Source organism: Podarcis erhardii, assembly GCF_964252035.2.
Source record: "Podarcis erhardii genome assembly, chromosome: 2".
NCBI classification, from domain to species: Eukaryota; Metazoa; Chordata; class Lepidosauria; order Squamata; family Lacertidae; genus Podarcis; species Podarcis erhardii.
The window spans coordinates 50,009,773-50,025,140 of NC_138498.1; the positions used below are offsets into that span (position 1 = coordinate 50,009,773).

Below are 15,368 nucleotides of genomic sequence, written 5' to 3' on the forward strand. Positions count from 1 at the left end.
TTAAACAAGTAGATTTTATAATTGTGCAGAAAAAAATAGTCTGGTAAGGATGCTACTTTAAAAGATAAATAAAACGTAAGGTTTATTCATGGCAAACAAAGCCATTCTAAATCTAGATTTTATATGTGGCCCAGATGGAGCCAGAACTTAACACTAGTACATGCTAGCTCATGCTTGGACTGACTAACTTGGAGAAGAAGCAGGAAAGAAGGAAAGTTACTTGAAAGGTAAGGAATCAGGGAGTGGCACAGACAGGTTGTCTTTCTGTCTATACCTCCCCCCCCCCCAATTCAGGGAACTTATTGCATGTGTTGTTGCTTTACTCCCAGCAATAATATCAAAACCTGACTTCTCAATAATACTTTAATAGGGACAGCCATCTTTATAGGGAAAAAAATACTATGTTTTCAGTCTGTAAGGTTGTCTTAATTTCTATAATCACCAAGCTGTTGGTAACCGTCAATGTTCTTAAATATTTAAATGGTTGGTGTGGGGGACGTATTTTCCTTTATGTACACAGTAGTTAAAGGTTTTACTTTCCTTCCCTGAACAGTTTGAAAATGAAATAATTTTAAAATTGGACCACGAAGTGGAAGGAGGCCGTGGAGATGAGCAATATCTGCATTTGTTTGAATCAATGTAAGTACAAAGAAGGGGCAAATCCTTAGTTTTTGGGTAGGATTCAGTCAGTGAGCCCCCTCAGTGGAAGCCCTGCACAAGGACTTCCATTTGTACAAATGGGCTTTCCACTCTTCTTTCCACACGCATCCCAAAATTGGTTCAGGGGGAATGTTGTGTGAGAGAACCTCCAGAACAGCACACAGTGGGAGAATGGAGATTGTTCCATCCAGTAAGTTGAAATGCTTGCCCTGACAGAACAATCACTTTAGCACGATGATGAATGCCTCCCACAATTTTTAAGGTTGTTATATTTTAAAGCTGAACATTTATTTTAAGTATGATCCATATAGTCACTTATTTATTGTACTTCTCCCCTGTTCTTACATGGGGCTTCCAGTGGTCTCCTGGAATATGGCCACCAGATCCATTTCTGCTTAGCTTCAGGGTATTCCTTGAAAAATCTCTTTAAATGGACCTTTTTTAAGGTGGTGTGTGTGTGTGTGTGTGTGTGTGTGTGTGTGTGTGTGTGTGTGTCTTAAATAAACATAGGTCTGTAACTCAATTGTGCCCCCAGGGCACCTGTGCTCTGTCATGCAAATATATATACAGTCAGGGAGTGAAAAATGCTTCAGGCGTAAAACATTCCCATTCAAATTTAGTGTGCCTCAAAACACAAACTTCTCCAGAGATGGTAGACCTGACTCAGAAGCAAAACAGAAAGTACATCATAAAATTGGAACATGTTAGGATGTGGTATTGGAGCTAAGCTACTGGGTTTGTTGTTGTTAGAGCTAGTATGTTCAATCTAGCATCAAACACCATAGAGGTTAGCACAGTTTACACTTGCCTAGCAGATGGCTGACTTGTAGCAGCATGTATGTTGGGGTGGAGCAGCCTTCCTGACTCCAGTGTCATTGCTGCTTACCTGGACAAGACTGGGGCAGTGCAACAGCAAGGTCAGGGCATATGGGTGCACCCATGGGAGTACCTGATTGGTCTCACTGGGACACCTACATGGCCGTGACCTTACCACCACTCAGCCCCACACCAACCAGGTAAGCAGCAGTAATGGATCCATGGCTTTACCCACATACAGGCATGCAAATCAGCTGTAAGGAAGTGTCCATAATATATAAACAATTTGTTTTTGCAAAGGTACTTTGCATTCAGATGCTGATTGATCCCCTTTAAGTAAGTTTAAATAGTGATACGTAGGGGAACATTGGCTAACATTTTTACACTTTTTGAGGCATTACAGAAATTAAATTGGCTTGGTCATTGGACAATATCCTGTTTAATGAATGCAACCCTTCCCTCCTTTTCTTAACATGTGTGGATGGGTTATGTTTCTAAAATGGAACTGAACAAGCATAAGAGCAAAAGTACTGTATAGTAATGGCTTTATTACCTCAACTTGTCACCCACCATAATTCTGGCCATACTAGGAAATGGATAATTACTTCTCTTTTTCCCAAGGTAAAGATATATTCTTATTATCTAAGGGAGCTGTTGATCTCAAAGGCACAGTTTCAGCACAGAAACAACATATGATGAACTGCATCATCTCTTGACTTTGCCTTCTTTGTTGCTGTGGCCTACAACTTTCTGCTTTACAAAATAATACTTAATTTTCATGCTTAACTCTGGACATGCTCTTTGACAGTTGAACTGTGAATCAACTTATCAAAGAGCAGCCTAAGAATCAGAAAAGAATTAATACATATGCAGCTAGAGGTCTGTGCATAGAGGTCACAGAAGAAGTGTGGACAATCATGTTGAAATGTGCAAATCTCTTCTTTCCTGAAGTGCAGAACCATTCCCCTGCACTTACATTTGAATTATTACAAACTACATACAAACTTTCAGGTAAATTAAGCCTTTTAAGGGAAAAATAAGTTTAACTAGAATACCTCAAGAATCAGAAGACAAACATCCCCGACAGTGGTCCTTTTTGGAGGCAGAAATTTGAGGAAAGAGGTTAAATATGTCTGTGGAAATGTATCAGCTTGGAACGTATAAAATGATGATGATCTGCACTTTCAAAATTATAGAGAGTCCTGGAGAATGCCACAGAAAGCATTGCAGTATTTCACCCTGACACTTCTCAGTGCTGCTCAATTGAATTGTTACATGAGATGACAGAATCTAATGAAATTCACCTTGTTATAGATTCCCATCTATATTATTTCTGCCAGATTGGGAATAGCCAGAGTGAATAATTGGGGACATGACCCCTATTTTGTTCTGAAGTATCCCAGAAACATTGTGCCACCTGAAGTCAAGGCTTCACATGCTGTGGATAATAAGTTGTTTGTTTGTTTGTTTGTTTGTTTGTAAAAGCAATGAGATGGAACATCTATTTATTTAATTTGCTTTGGCTCATATTCTGCTGCCTGATGCTTGTATTTTGCCCTTTTCCAGAAGGCAGGACAGGTAACATGTTAGACAGGAATAGAGCTACTCTGTTCTAAAGTAATGGTTTCAGATGGTCTGATGTATACAGAACACATTCCTCCTCATAACTCTCAAAGTTAAAATGTGGAGAACTGCATTTCTGAAAATACTTCCATGTCAAAAACTCCCTCCTGCAAAACCTATTTAAGACCAATATGGGAAGAATATGCCATACCATCAATTGTGTCCTGGAGGTCAGAAGTTATTCAACTGAGATACCAGTGAAGATGGAAACAATAGAAATTAAGTCAAATGCTGTTTTAAATATAATAGATTGCACTACACAGTAATACTGCAATCCAATAACCTTAGGAAAAAAGAATGTGGCACTGGGTCACTTCAGAACACAGGCTGAGGATAGTATGAGGAATGTTCCTCCATGTCAAATATGCCCTTTGTATAGGAATGCAAAGCACTGCACACAGTGTTTTAGTGAAAAGATGCTGCTATAGTCCACTGTCCCTGGTGTGCTAGATTGCAGAGAGCAAGGAAAAATATGTTTACACCTCTATGGAACTTTTCTCAAGGAGAAGAAAACTCAATATGCTTACGAGGGAGAAATCAATTTAAATTGAGCCAAAAGGGTAATTAGGATTTGACCATGGTTGTTTTTCACTGTCACAATGGAGCAAGTTTGAATCTGTAGCTGTATCATTAGAGTGGTCTTGGAATTCTAAAGCCTCTGACAGCATGGCCACTGGTGAAGGATGTTGGGAACTATAGTCCAACAACATTTGAAAGACCACAGGTTTCCCACCTTTGCCTTTGATGGAAGAGCAAGGTGCAAGTGAACTACAAACGGAAGCATAAGTAAATTCCCAGTGTACAGAGTAACTCCTCACATTCCTTATGGAATGCCCAAATATTAGGTTGAAAGTTAGATTCTTCTTTGGAGGTAACATTAAATACCTATTAAAACATAATGCCATGATATCTAATGAAAATGCAAGATTGCAGTTTCTAAAGAATGCCAATGAATTACAAAATATATTTGCATATGTAAAATATACTAGTGCATTACAACACAGCTTTGCATTTAAATGAATTTACTAATGAAGCCCAGGGAAATCAAGAACTGTACATACTGCAGCAAAGCAACAATTCAAGACATGCAGGATAATTGCGTTTTAAGATGGTGAAGAATGAAACTGAGCATTTGCTAACTTCTTGTCATTATTTTCCAGTGCAGTGTCCCTCATAATTTCCATAATTTATCAGATTTAAAATCCTTAATGGACTTGGTTAGTTGCTGCTGCAGTCACTTAAAAGCTAGATCAGAATTTAGGAAGACAGGATGCTTTAACAGGATGTGACTATAATGGTGCAAAAAGAAACATCGCCAGCCTCTCACTTTGTCAGAGCCCATGAATCCCCTGTCTCACATTAAAGCAAAGCCAGAAGACAAGAAGAAAATACATTCAGGCAGCCCTGTAGTGTCACACATTCAATGACTCAAGACTGAAAATTACCTTGCTGTACAGAAGCAGCTATCCTGTCTTTCCAGTGCATTTTCTCACTGAAATGGTAGTGAAAAGGCAGGATAGGACTGGCAGGATGGGCAAAACACCCCCATGAGATTTCCTCCAAATGATCATATTAAATTCATTTGCAACTGCTGTAGACCTTCTGCACACCTGATCAAGGACAGCAAGTACTTTTGTGAACTGGAAGTACTTATGCACAGAGGATTACAACAATTTGTATGACCATGGCATAACTGACTGCTGCCACCATGGGCTTTCTGTAGTGTATGCATGTACTTCTAGTTCACACAGTATTTCTAGCACATAATCACAGACGTGCACAAGTTGGGTAACATGGCAGTACTTGCCCGGCTCTGCCATGCCTGAGAAACAGTCTGTCACTATCTTGCTGGAGGGATTTAAGTGCATACTGGAATGTTGGTTTTGTGCAGTTGAAGTGGCTCTGTCATGCTAGTTCAACAAATCCACTTTTAATAATAATAATAATAATAATAATAATAATAATAATAATAATAATTCTATTTGTATCCCGCCCTCCCCAGCCAAAGCCGGGCTCAGGGTGGCTAACATCATATAAATAGGACAATATGCATAATACAAGTGATCAATCAATCAAGATACATCCCACAATGAATTCAAACAATTAAAATTAAAATTGGAAGCGGTTAATACTCGCCAAGACCAACTGTTTCCACTGATATTATAAGGACCTATGAGCGGTTCTTAAAAAAAGAAATGGCCTTTTTGCAGTTTGGAAAGTGACAGGGAAATGCATAGAGAAAGTGTGGAATGAACAAATCACTAATGGGAAGATGTATAAACACCTGCAAGCAAATCCAGATGGTTGCAGGGCATTCAAACAAATCAGAATGAATGATCAATAAAGACCATATGTAATCTAACCTCTGCTTAAGCTTTGTGCTAGTAAATCAGAATGAATTATCAATAAGGTTTGCTTATTGGGTAGCAAGGGGGCATATAACCAAATGCCAGAAGTAGGGAAATAGCCATCAGGTTGGACTACGGAGGTGGTGTGAGCACACATTTCCCAGATGAGTAAACCTAAACTGCTTGATTTCTTTTATTTCTGGGCTTTTAACTTAAACCAGCAGCCAGAAGCTTTACTTTGGAAAAACATGGCAGACCTGCAAAACCCATTCTGGTAGCAATGTACACGTGTGTGTAGAATAGTGGGGTTCTGGGCAACAGTGCCTAGAGTATCATTTCATAGAGGTATAATCTCAGATTTACAGTCAAATGATTTTATTCATTGCTCCCCTCTCTCCCCATCTCCCCTCCCTTCTTATTGCCAAGAGGAACACCCACCAGTGTGTCTTCTCCAACAAGCTGGTTCTCATACTGTTTTCTTTATTTTCAGTCTCACCGAGTGTTCCTCAAGTTATGCCAAGATTGCCAAGGCAGTTGAAACGTTTGTAAGCCTAGTCAAAGGCCTTTTGGAAAAGCTGTTAGATTACCGTGCTGTGATGAATGATGAAAGCAAGAACAACCGCATGAGCTGCACTGTGAATTTGTTGGTGTGTAGTGTTTTGAAGGCTTGCTTGAAGACGTTCTTCAGATAGTAAATCAAGAAATCCATACACTAGGATGGTGGGGAAATGTTTTGAAGTTGTGAGCAATCTACAAAATCTGCAAATGCTTGATCTGTTTTGAAGGTGGCTCATAGTAATGACTGAAGGGAGTAAACATAGAAAGGAAATGGAAGCTATACTGTATCCTCATATTATCATAGACCTGGAAGGGAAAAAATAAGTTATCAAGTCTAAATTGTATAATGTTAGGTAGAAACTTCTATCCAAAAAGTCTTAAGAGAACACTCCATGCATTCCCCAAAAAATAAAATCGGGCTGCTAAGAGAGCAGCAAGCCAATATGCTCAACAACAACATTTATATAGTACCTTATGGGTACTATATTAGATCAGTAATTCTTACAGTAGCCCAGTAAGGTAGGTTGATACAATTCCCCTTATCCTGTTGATGGGACACTGAGGTTTAGAGGGTAGAATCATACCTAGCGTACTCATGCCTGAGGTAAAACTTGAATGAACCAGGTACTTTCTGATTCACAGCTTATCTACACTACTACTGTCTCTTACTGCTGTATACTTCATAGAAAACAACGTATGGTTCTAGATCATTGGTAGGCAAACTAAGGCCCGGGGGCTGGATTTGGCCCAATCGCCTTCTAAATCTGGCCTGTGGACAGTCTGGGAATCAGTGTGTTTTTACATGAGTAGAATGTGTCCTTTTATTTAAAATGCATTTCTAGGTTATTTGTGGGGCATAGGAATTCGTTCATTATTTTTTTCCAAAATATAGTCTGGCCCACCACAAGGTCTGAGGGACAGTGGACTGGCCCCCCTGCTGAAAAAGTTTGTTGACCCCTGTTCTAGATCATAGAAATCATAGAATTGTAGAGTTGGAAGGGACCCTGAGGATCTAGTCCAGCCCCCTCCAATGCAGGAATATGCAGCTGCCCTATACAGGGATCGAACTGCAACCTTGGCATTTTCAGCACCACAATCTAACCAACTGAGCAATCATAATGCTCAGCACTGTAACTAAGCCACACCTTACAGAGAAAGGCAACATTTGCCCTACCTACAAGGGTATTGGCCATTCTGAGCTGCCTAACTTATCCACCCTGTTTTCTGTCATCGAATGTATGTCACAGTTTGTGTATTTGATCGAAAATCGTCCCATTGGCTACTTATGAAAAACTGTCAGCCCCAGCATGAACATATACATTAGAATTCATGATATATCTCTCGGCAGATAGAAGGCCTGATTCTTACTTTTCTCAAGCAAAAACTTTTCATCAACTTGCTGTCATGAACTCAAAAGATTTTCACCCTAATGATTTCAAAATATCATTTCATTGAGAATCAGCAGAACTGCTGTGGGGAAATATGTTATGACCCTAGACTGGGACAGTACATTACCAATTATTGTATGAATTCTGGTTTCAATCAGAGGCAGTGCATAAGTAATGCATATTCATGTTAGTGCTAATTAAAGCCTTGAACTTTTAGTGATGAAATATTACATAAAGGCAAAGTGATTCCCTGAATGAAACTAACCATGATTTCTGTGTGCAAAGGTGATCAGATTTCATTCATTTTCCTTCCCTAGAATTTCTACAAGGAGATTAACCGTGAAGAGATGTATATAAGGTATGGTGATCGTTCAGCTGGTTTTGTTGTTATTGGAGATACCGCTATTGCTTTTCCTCACATAATCTACAGGAAGTTATATGGAATTGTGGTACATAACTGATAGCACTCCATTCCCCTCGACTTTGCAATGTCTAAGGCTCATCCAGTCCTGTATAAATCTTGCTTGAGCCTTCTGCAACTAAGCCATGCCATACATATAACTTTAATTCCCCACCTCACCCTGGTATTTCATTTGAGTGAACCAATCAGGTGCCTGGCTTTCTCTCTCTAAAAGTTATGTAACGGGAGCTGAAATTTGAAGCAAAGTAGATGACACATTCCAAGTTGGCAGATGGAATCAATCCTGATTGCTTTGCATTAGACAAAAATCTGTAAATAAAGACCTGCTCTGTGGGGTGTGCTGCTGCTGTAGTGTCTTGCCCATGAAGCACTACATTTGGAATTAGATCGGAAGTCGAAGATATCTTTGCAGAAACAGCTTTTTTATACGATGTATATTGTGAGTATGTGTGTGATGATGATAAATAGGCACATTAGATTTGTAAAGCCATTAAATTGCATCTGTAAATCCATAGGCAACAGTCAGCATTTTAAACCCTGCTAGAAACATGCAAGTTGTTTCTCCCTTCCTCGCTCCCTATTTTCAACTCATAGGCAAACTTAGGATTTTATAAAGCAGGCCAACAAGCATCTTTCAAACTAGTATATTAGGACAGGCAGTTTGTCAAGATGGATCGTACCTGCAATGTGAACTTGGAGATGTGCAGTGCATGCAGTTTACCTGTGCTTTCAGTTCTGATGTTCATTTTTTCTCTTGGAACAATAAAAATACAATGCAAGAACTGTTTCCTCCCTGCCCCACAAAAAATAACCCTTCTTTTGAATATGCACTCCTCTTAAAATTTTGAATTCCAACATGTTACATCAGTTTCTTCATGAAACTTGCCTATCTTCTTATCAGGGCATGTTGCTTCTTCCTTTATATGAATACAGTATAAGGATATGGATATTTAGCAAGGCTTTTGTGTCTCTGTGAATTTGGATAATGTCAGCTGCAACTGACAGAAGATATATGTAGCTCCTTTCATGGACTACAAGAAAGCATCAGCACCAACTCTGGTTTTAAGCCTGTTTTGTATGTTAGCTTTCGTGCCTTCACATTGTCAAGCTTTGCTTCATAATGAAGGCAGTCAGAAATATAACATTTGATCCGGCCAGACATTAAGCATTTTTAAAGTTCTATTAGTCTGAACTCAGTTTTAATACATTAATTTATTATTATACGTCCCAGATTTGAATGGTGGCAGTCCTGCTCATCTTGCCAACTCTTCATTAACTTTTCTTTTGTTTTGTCTCCCTCACTCGCTTCATCCACTAACAGGTACTTGTATAAACTTCGGGATCTTCATTTAGACTGCGAGAACTACACTGAGGCAGCCTATACTCTTCTGCTGCATGCTTCGCTTCTGAAAGTAAGTAATGTTATGAATTTCAGTTGGTCTACTGTGGCTGAGACTTACATTTGATACATTTCATGGGGCCTACAAACAGGGGACTATCAAGACAACTGTAAACCATTGGCCCTTTTCCATTAGCACCCCTAACAAAGTTTGAAATGGGAGAGCACTGAAGCGCATTTAATTCCCACGCTCTTTCATCTTCCCCCGGCCTTATACTGTATATAGCATGGGTAGGCAAACTAAGGCCCGGGGGCCAGATCCAGCCCAATCGCCTTCTCAATCCAGACAGTCTGTGAATCAGCGTGTTTTTACATGAATAGAATGTGTCCATTTATTTAAAATGCATCTCTGGGTTATTTGTGGGGCATAGGAATTTGTTCATTTTTTTCCTTCAAAATATAGTCCGGCCCCCCACAAGGTCTGAGGGACAGTGGACCAGCCCCCTGATGGAAAAGTTTGCTGACCCCTGGTATACAGCATTAATGTCTCACATTGAACTTAACTGATTTGTAGAAAAGACTCTACGACCCAGAAGTAGAGACAATGCACATACTTTTGTAACCGAAGAAAATCTTTAATAAAAATTAGTTTTAAAAAAAGTTCTCCAAAGGAGATACAACACTTTTTCTACCGAGATATAAATGTACATGTGCAAATTTGCCCATCAGAATCAACATGCATATCACTGGTGTTGTTTTACACTGAAATGCACACAGTGAGTGATTGGACAAGGACTGGGTCCATGTTCAGTGCATGTATTTTGTACTCAACTACAGTATTGTACCTGGTTTGTCAGAACAAGACTGCTTTGTTTGTATCACTCCAGCTCCTAAATTATAGACGGATGGCAATTATGTATTTTCTTCTTCTTTTCTCTACTCCTCCTCCTCCTCCTCCTCCTCAGTGGTCTGATGAACAGTGTACTCCCCAAGTCATGCAAACAGAATTTCAGAGTTCACAAACTCATCGGCACCTGAAAGAACACTTGTATGAGATGATAATAGAATACTTTGACAAGGGAAAGGTACCATTATTATTATTATTATTATTATTATTATTATTATTATTATTATTATTTCCTGCTGAGGAGCTTTAGACAGTGGCTTTTAAGTTTGTTCCGCAATATAAAGCTCACCAGTTGTTTTTTAAATAGTCTGATGGGCTAATATAACATTCTTTCCATTTTGCATACATCATGAAGTATATTGCTTTTAGTCTTACTGGTGGTACAAACATAGTGTTTGTGCATAGATTTATTTTTTTACAAGTGTATGCAAGTTTCCATTAGCAAGGTGACCTTTCCATTAGCAAGGTGTTGCTATGATTGAGGCAGCACATAGATTATGTATTGAGATCAAGCCAACACGTTAAGGTCTACGTGACACTGCTAAAGCCATCTAGGCTTTGATCTATCATATTTTGAGGTCAATAGTAAAGCAGTTTTTATCTGTAAGGAGCAGATGTTTGCATTGAAATCACTGGAGAACTTAAAGGCTTTCTTTCAGAAGGTGTATTTATCTCCTAGGAAGGCACTAGTCTGTAGTAAATTCTACCCTGTGCAACTGACATCTTCCATTTAGCCGTGGCAATAGTTCAAAAGGTCTTGGAATTTGGTGATAGCATTGTGAAAGTTTATTCTCCAGAACATTTACTTTTTGTCATGGCAACATGAAATGTGGCACAGATGTGGAGAAGGCCAGTGCGTGTACATAAACAGGTCACTATTATACAGTGGAGGAAAAGTTGAGATTTGTAGATGTTATCTGGATAATATCTGGTGTCCTTGTCTTTAAAAGAAGATTTTAATATAAGGGCATGTTTGCACAAAAGTGGACTTGATCTAATTTAGCGTAGACCTGGTTTACTGCATTAAGTTTGTACTGATACAGCAAGAACCTAGGGAAATCTTCCCACAAGAATAAAATAATAAATTTTGAGATTTGCATGTATGAAATATCACATGTTAAGATTAACATTAGCCTGTTTTTATCAGAAGGTGTGTGTAGTTGTTTGATACTCTTGATGGTGCCCCAAAAATCATACATCTTCTATCAGAAATAAATGAGCTATGCGCTGAATTTCTAGCTTTATATTTTTGTGCATCTTAGCAAGCAGGTATGCATAACTTAAAAGGGAGATGGGTATAAAGTAGGCTAGATTGATTTAGGTGCCTTTTATGGCACTTAAATATAATACTTTTGGAAAGGTAACACACAAGCCTTTAAAAATATTGGCTCAAAGCAAATGCCTCTGGTAGCAGACGTGACATTCTTCTGGTCTTCAGAGATAAAAGCTGCCCTACTTGTGCTCTTCTTTTAATGGTTCATGCACCTTTCTTTTAATAATTTTACACCTTTATTTTTGCACATTAGTCTTTTGTGTTTCAGATACATTTGCCTCTAATACTTCATTTTACACATATCCTTAATTAGTGGTGTTTTAGATATATATATTGTTTATAAAAATGTATTCCACTTAATGTAATAAAAAGCTCTAAGCAGTTCAATAATCAATAGAATTTTGTAAGGACTAGATGAAAACAAAATATGATTGTACCACAAAAAGCTGAGCAGCGTGCAGATCTTTCAACACTGGTGTAATATGTGGAAAGCACCACAACAGCTGTATTTTGCATGAGCTGCAGCTTCTGAACTGAGTGCATTACAGTAGCCTAACGGTGAGTTTACCAATGTATGAATCACTATGACAAGACTATTCTTGTCCACAGAATTCCAAAGTTGGTGTACCAGCTAAAGTTGGTAACGTGTTCTCCAAGCCGCTGAGATCATCTGGGGCTCTTGTGAGAGCAGCACCCCTAACTATGCACCTCTTCCTTCAGAAAAAGTGCAACCCTATTATGATCTTATATACAACAACATATCTGAAAACCATCCAACCTTATTAGCACTAATTGAACCCATGACTTCATGCTGGCACCATTTTAGAATATGCATGGACTCTCATTTCAGATTTCACAAAGAAATCAAGCTAGGCAGAATCATACTGGTGACACCTTGCCCAAATCTCCTAAAGATCACTCCAAGCAGTTTCATATAGATATGAAATACGGCTAAATGGACAAACAGCACAGTCACCCAGTATTACTCCCTGGAAGCATCACTAAGATCGCCATACTTGGTGATGACTGTAAGCATTATTTATTTTTGTGATCTTGTGATTATGCTTCTGAATGTCCTGTTGTTTGCAGATGTGGGAAGAAGCAATATCCTTGTGCAAAGAGCTGGCAGAACAGTATGAAATGGAAATTTTTGATTATGAACTTCTCAGCCAGAACCTGGTAGGAATGCCACTCTCCAAAAATATCCAGTTACTTGTAATTTCGTATTTCTTTTTAAAACCTTTATGTAGATCCAATGACCAGCATTAATCGTGTTGATTCATACATACTGCTGAATTACTCAATGTTCAAAGACTTGCAGTTTAATATGTGATGTCAAGTGAACTAAAAGTGCTGTCTGTGATATTTGATTCCTCCTTGCTGTTCCATATATGCAAATCCTGAAGTGTGTTTTGCATTTGCTGAGTGATGAAAGTGCATGTGTAAACTTACTTAGGTGGTGTTTGTCAATCTGTATTAAGCTGCTTAATAAAAGTAAATCAAGAACACTTATAAAAATGATCTTTGCTTTCTTTTCTTATTTAAGTTGATTGGAGAGAGGAGTGGGCCTGTTATGACATTCTGTAAGTTGTAGGAGGGTAGCTATGATGTAGCCAGGAAATCTTCATCAAGCTGGAAGGCACATGAAATTCTTTCTGGTCAAATGTCCTCTAAATCTTCAGATTTTATTTGCTTCAGGCATCAATTTTTTTTATCTCTTCTAGAATTTTTTTAATAATTCGCTGTGTGGGGTGAATAGTTGTTTTTCTTTTCATAGTAATATGCCAATGTACTAATATACAAATGCTCAAGGAAGCTATGTAAAGCATAATTGCCTACTTAATGAAAGTGATGTTAACCAGTTTCTTTTTACTGTGATGCTAAAGGAACCTATCTGTGTCTTTACTTTCAGAGGCAGCAAGCAAAGTTCTATGAAAATATTATGAAAATTCTGAGGCCTAAACCAGACTACTTTGCTGTTGGATATTACGGCCAAGGGTTCCCCACCTTTCTAAGGGTAAATGCATCTGCTTTGTGTACTTTATCTTTAATAACTGTTTGTACATAGCCCCAAGGAACACCAACATTCTGCCAGTGAAAATGGAGTTATTTACTGCAGGAGAGATTTATCTTCATTTGACTCTGCAATGCACAGGATTTCTCTTGCAGCCATCTGAAGTGTCATTTGTAACAATAGTGAGTGTCACATTTTCAGAAAGAAATGTGATTTATTGCATTCTGTTCTTTTTCCTGCTGCTTTCAAGGTTAGAAGAGGTTTACAGTGGTGATAAGGGAATGTTCTGGATTTTTACAAGACAATCATAATTAAGGAATGGTTTATAGCTGGAACTCTTCCTAATGAACAATAATAACAGCAATACAAATAGCCCAGAGAATGAAACAGGAAATCTAATGACGATTACATCTAGTGCGCTTCCATTTATATTTGTAATTTGTATAGGTGAAATCTCATAAAACAGCAGTGCCTTTACTACAGTTTTTATGATTCCTGTTGCTGTTAATAGCTTAAACTTTCAAATGCTGCTAATCCACAAAGTCAATTTCCGCTTCCTCACCCTTCAAAAACTGATTAGCAGCGCAGCCATAGCCTGAGATACACTGAAGAATACTAGATGTCCCTACCCAGCCTATCAACCTACAGGAGAATTGTGTGAGTAAGGAGCAGTGGTCCATAATAAATGGACTTTTTGCTTCTTTAAAGAATGGCAAGGTTCTATTGTTGTTAGCCGCTCTGAGCCCGGCTTCAGCTGGGGAGGGCGGGATATAAATAAAATTTTATTATTATTATTATTCACCTTTTTAAATTGGCCCTCACATATAATGTGTTGCAAATGATGACCTTGAAATATTGCTGGTGTTAAGAAGACAGTGTTGCATATGCAGCCTGCATTCACTATTGCTAAGAGGAAAAGAGTAAGTAATGTTCTAATGCATAGCGATATTATCTACAAGTTTGTAGTCTCAAAAGTCATCTAAGCTTTTCTTGCAGAACAAAGTGTTCATCTATCGTGGCAAAGAATATGAGCGGAGGGAAGATTTTCAAGCGCAGCTGATCAGCCACTTTCCAAATGCTGAAAAAATGACTACTACTGCACCCCCTGGAGAGAACATCAAAAACTCCACAGGCCAATGTATCCTTATAATCCTTATTAATAATCTATAGTTATTAATAAAGGGGAAAGAGATGCCTAGTGTTAGATGGAAGTCTAGAGAAAGCAATACCGAAATTCTCAGTGTTTTAGATATATTTTTTGAAGATAAACTCCTAAAGTGTTTTACATATACACTGGAAATATATGGAGTATACAAATAGACATTCACATATTCCAAGAAGCTATGCTTTGTTGTGGCTCTATGAGCACTCGGTAACTGGCACAATTTACTACTCTACTTAATGTGTAATGCTATATTTATTTTAGGTTTTCTGAAGTATTTAATGTACTCTCTTGTAGGCTACAACCTGCCAGTAAAAAACATCCCTGTTTTGTAAGTACGCATCTGTTGGGTTCAGCAGCTCTTTTCCAGTTGGCCACAGTGATTTTCACCTTTCTTTTTAATTATGTATTTATTTTTTAGAAAATGTTTGAGTTAACCAACATCACTTGAGAGACAGTTCCAGATACTTGTGTTTATCTATAGTTATAACTATAGATATAAGCAAACTATGGGAAGGGAGGCAGGAGAAAATATATTTGCATGAGAGGATAGGAGAGAGGAGGAAGCAAATTGCACATTCTAAAATTGAAATAGGGTCTTTCTCCATAAAGATAAATCTGCCATTTGTGCTAAGTGCTAAGTGCATATCAGAATCCTTAATGAAAATCAATGTGGGATGCATTCATTTCTCACTTCTTTATATTATACCAGATTGCATGGTTCAATGCTGAAGACAAAAAATTACTTTAAAGAGTTGAAAGTGCTATAATAACACTATTATTTTCCTCAGTGTACATACACTTTTTAAACCTACTATAAAAAGGTAAAGGGAACCCTGACCATTAGGTCCAGTCGTGA

At 38.2% G+C, this 15,368-nt stretch overlaps 1 protein-coding gene and 1 long non-coding RNA gene across 6 annotated transcripts in view; one reads left to right on the forward strand and one right to left on the reverse strand.

Annotated features, from left to right (window-relative positions):
- Positions 1-15,368, forward strand: part of DOCK2 (dedicator of cytokinesis 2) — a 249,904-nt gene that overhangs the window by 203,390 nt on the left and 31,146 nt on the right. For all 4 annotated transcript variants that reach the window (XM_081852013.1, XM_081852016.1, XM_081852014.1 and 1 more), the window contains 8 exons: positions 554-639; positions 5,938-6,094; positions 7,711-7,751; positions 9,136-9,226; positions 10,119-10,238; positions 12,423-12,512; positions 13,246-13,350; positions 14,344-14,485. In XM_081852013.1, the coding sequence (XP_081708139.1) occupies positions 554-639; positions 5,938-6,094; positions 7,711-7,751; positions 9,136-9,226; positions 10,119-10,238; positions 12,423-12,512; positions 13,246-13,350; positions 14,344-14,485 (832 nt within the window). The remainder of the gene's footprint in view (positions 1-553; positions 640-5,937; positions 6,095-7,710; positions 7,752-9,135; positions 9,227-10,118; positions 10,239-12,422; positions 12,513-13,245; positions 13,351-14,343; positions 14,486-15,368) is intronic.
- Positions 10,093-15,368, reverse strand: part of LOC309336455 — a 65,548-nt gene continuing 60,272 nt past the window's right edge. For both annotated transcript variants that reach the window (XR_014154010.1, XR_014154011.1), the window contains one exon: positions 10,093-10,187. This is a non-coding gene — a long non-coding RNA (uncharacterized lncRNA). The remainder of the gene's footprint in view (positions 10,188-15,368) is intronic.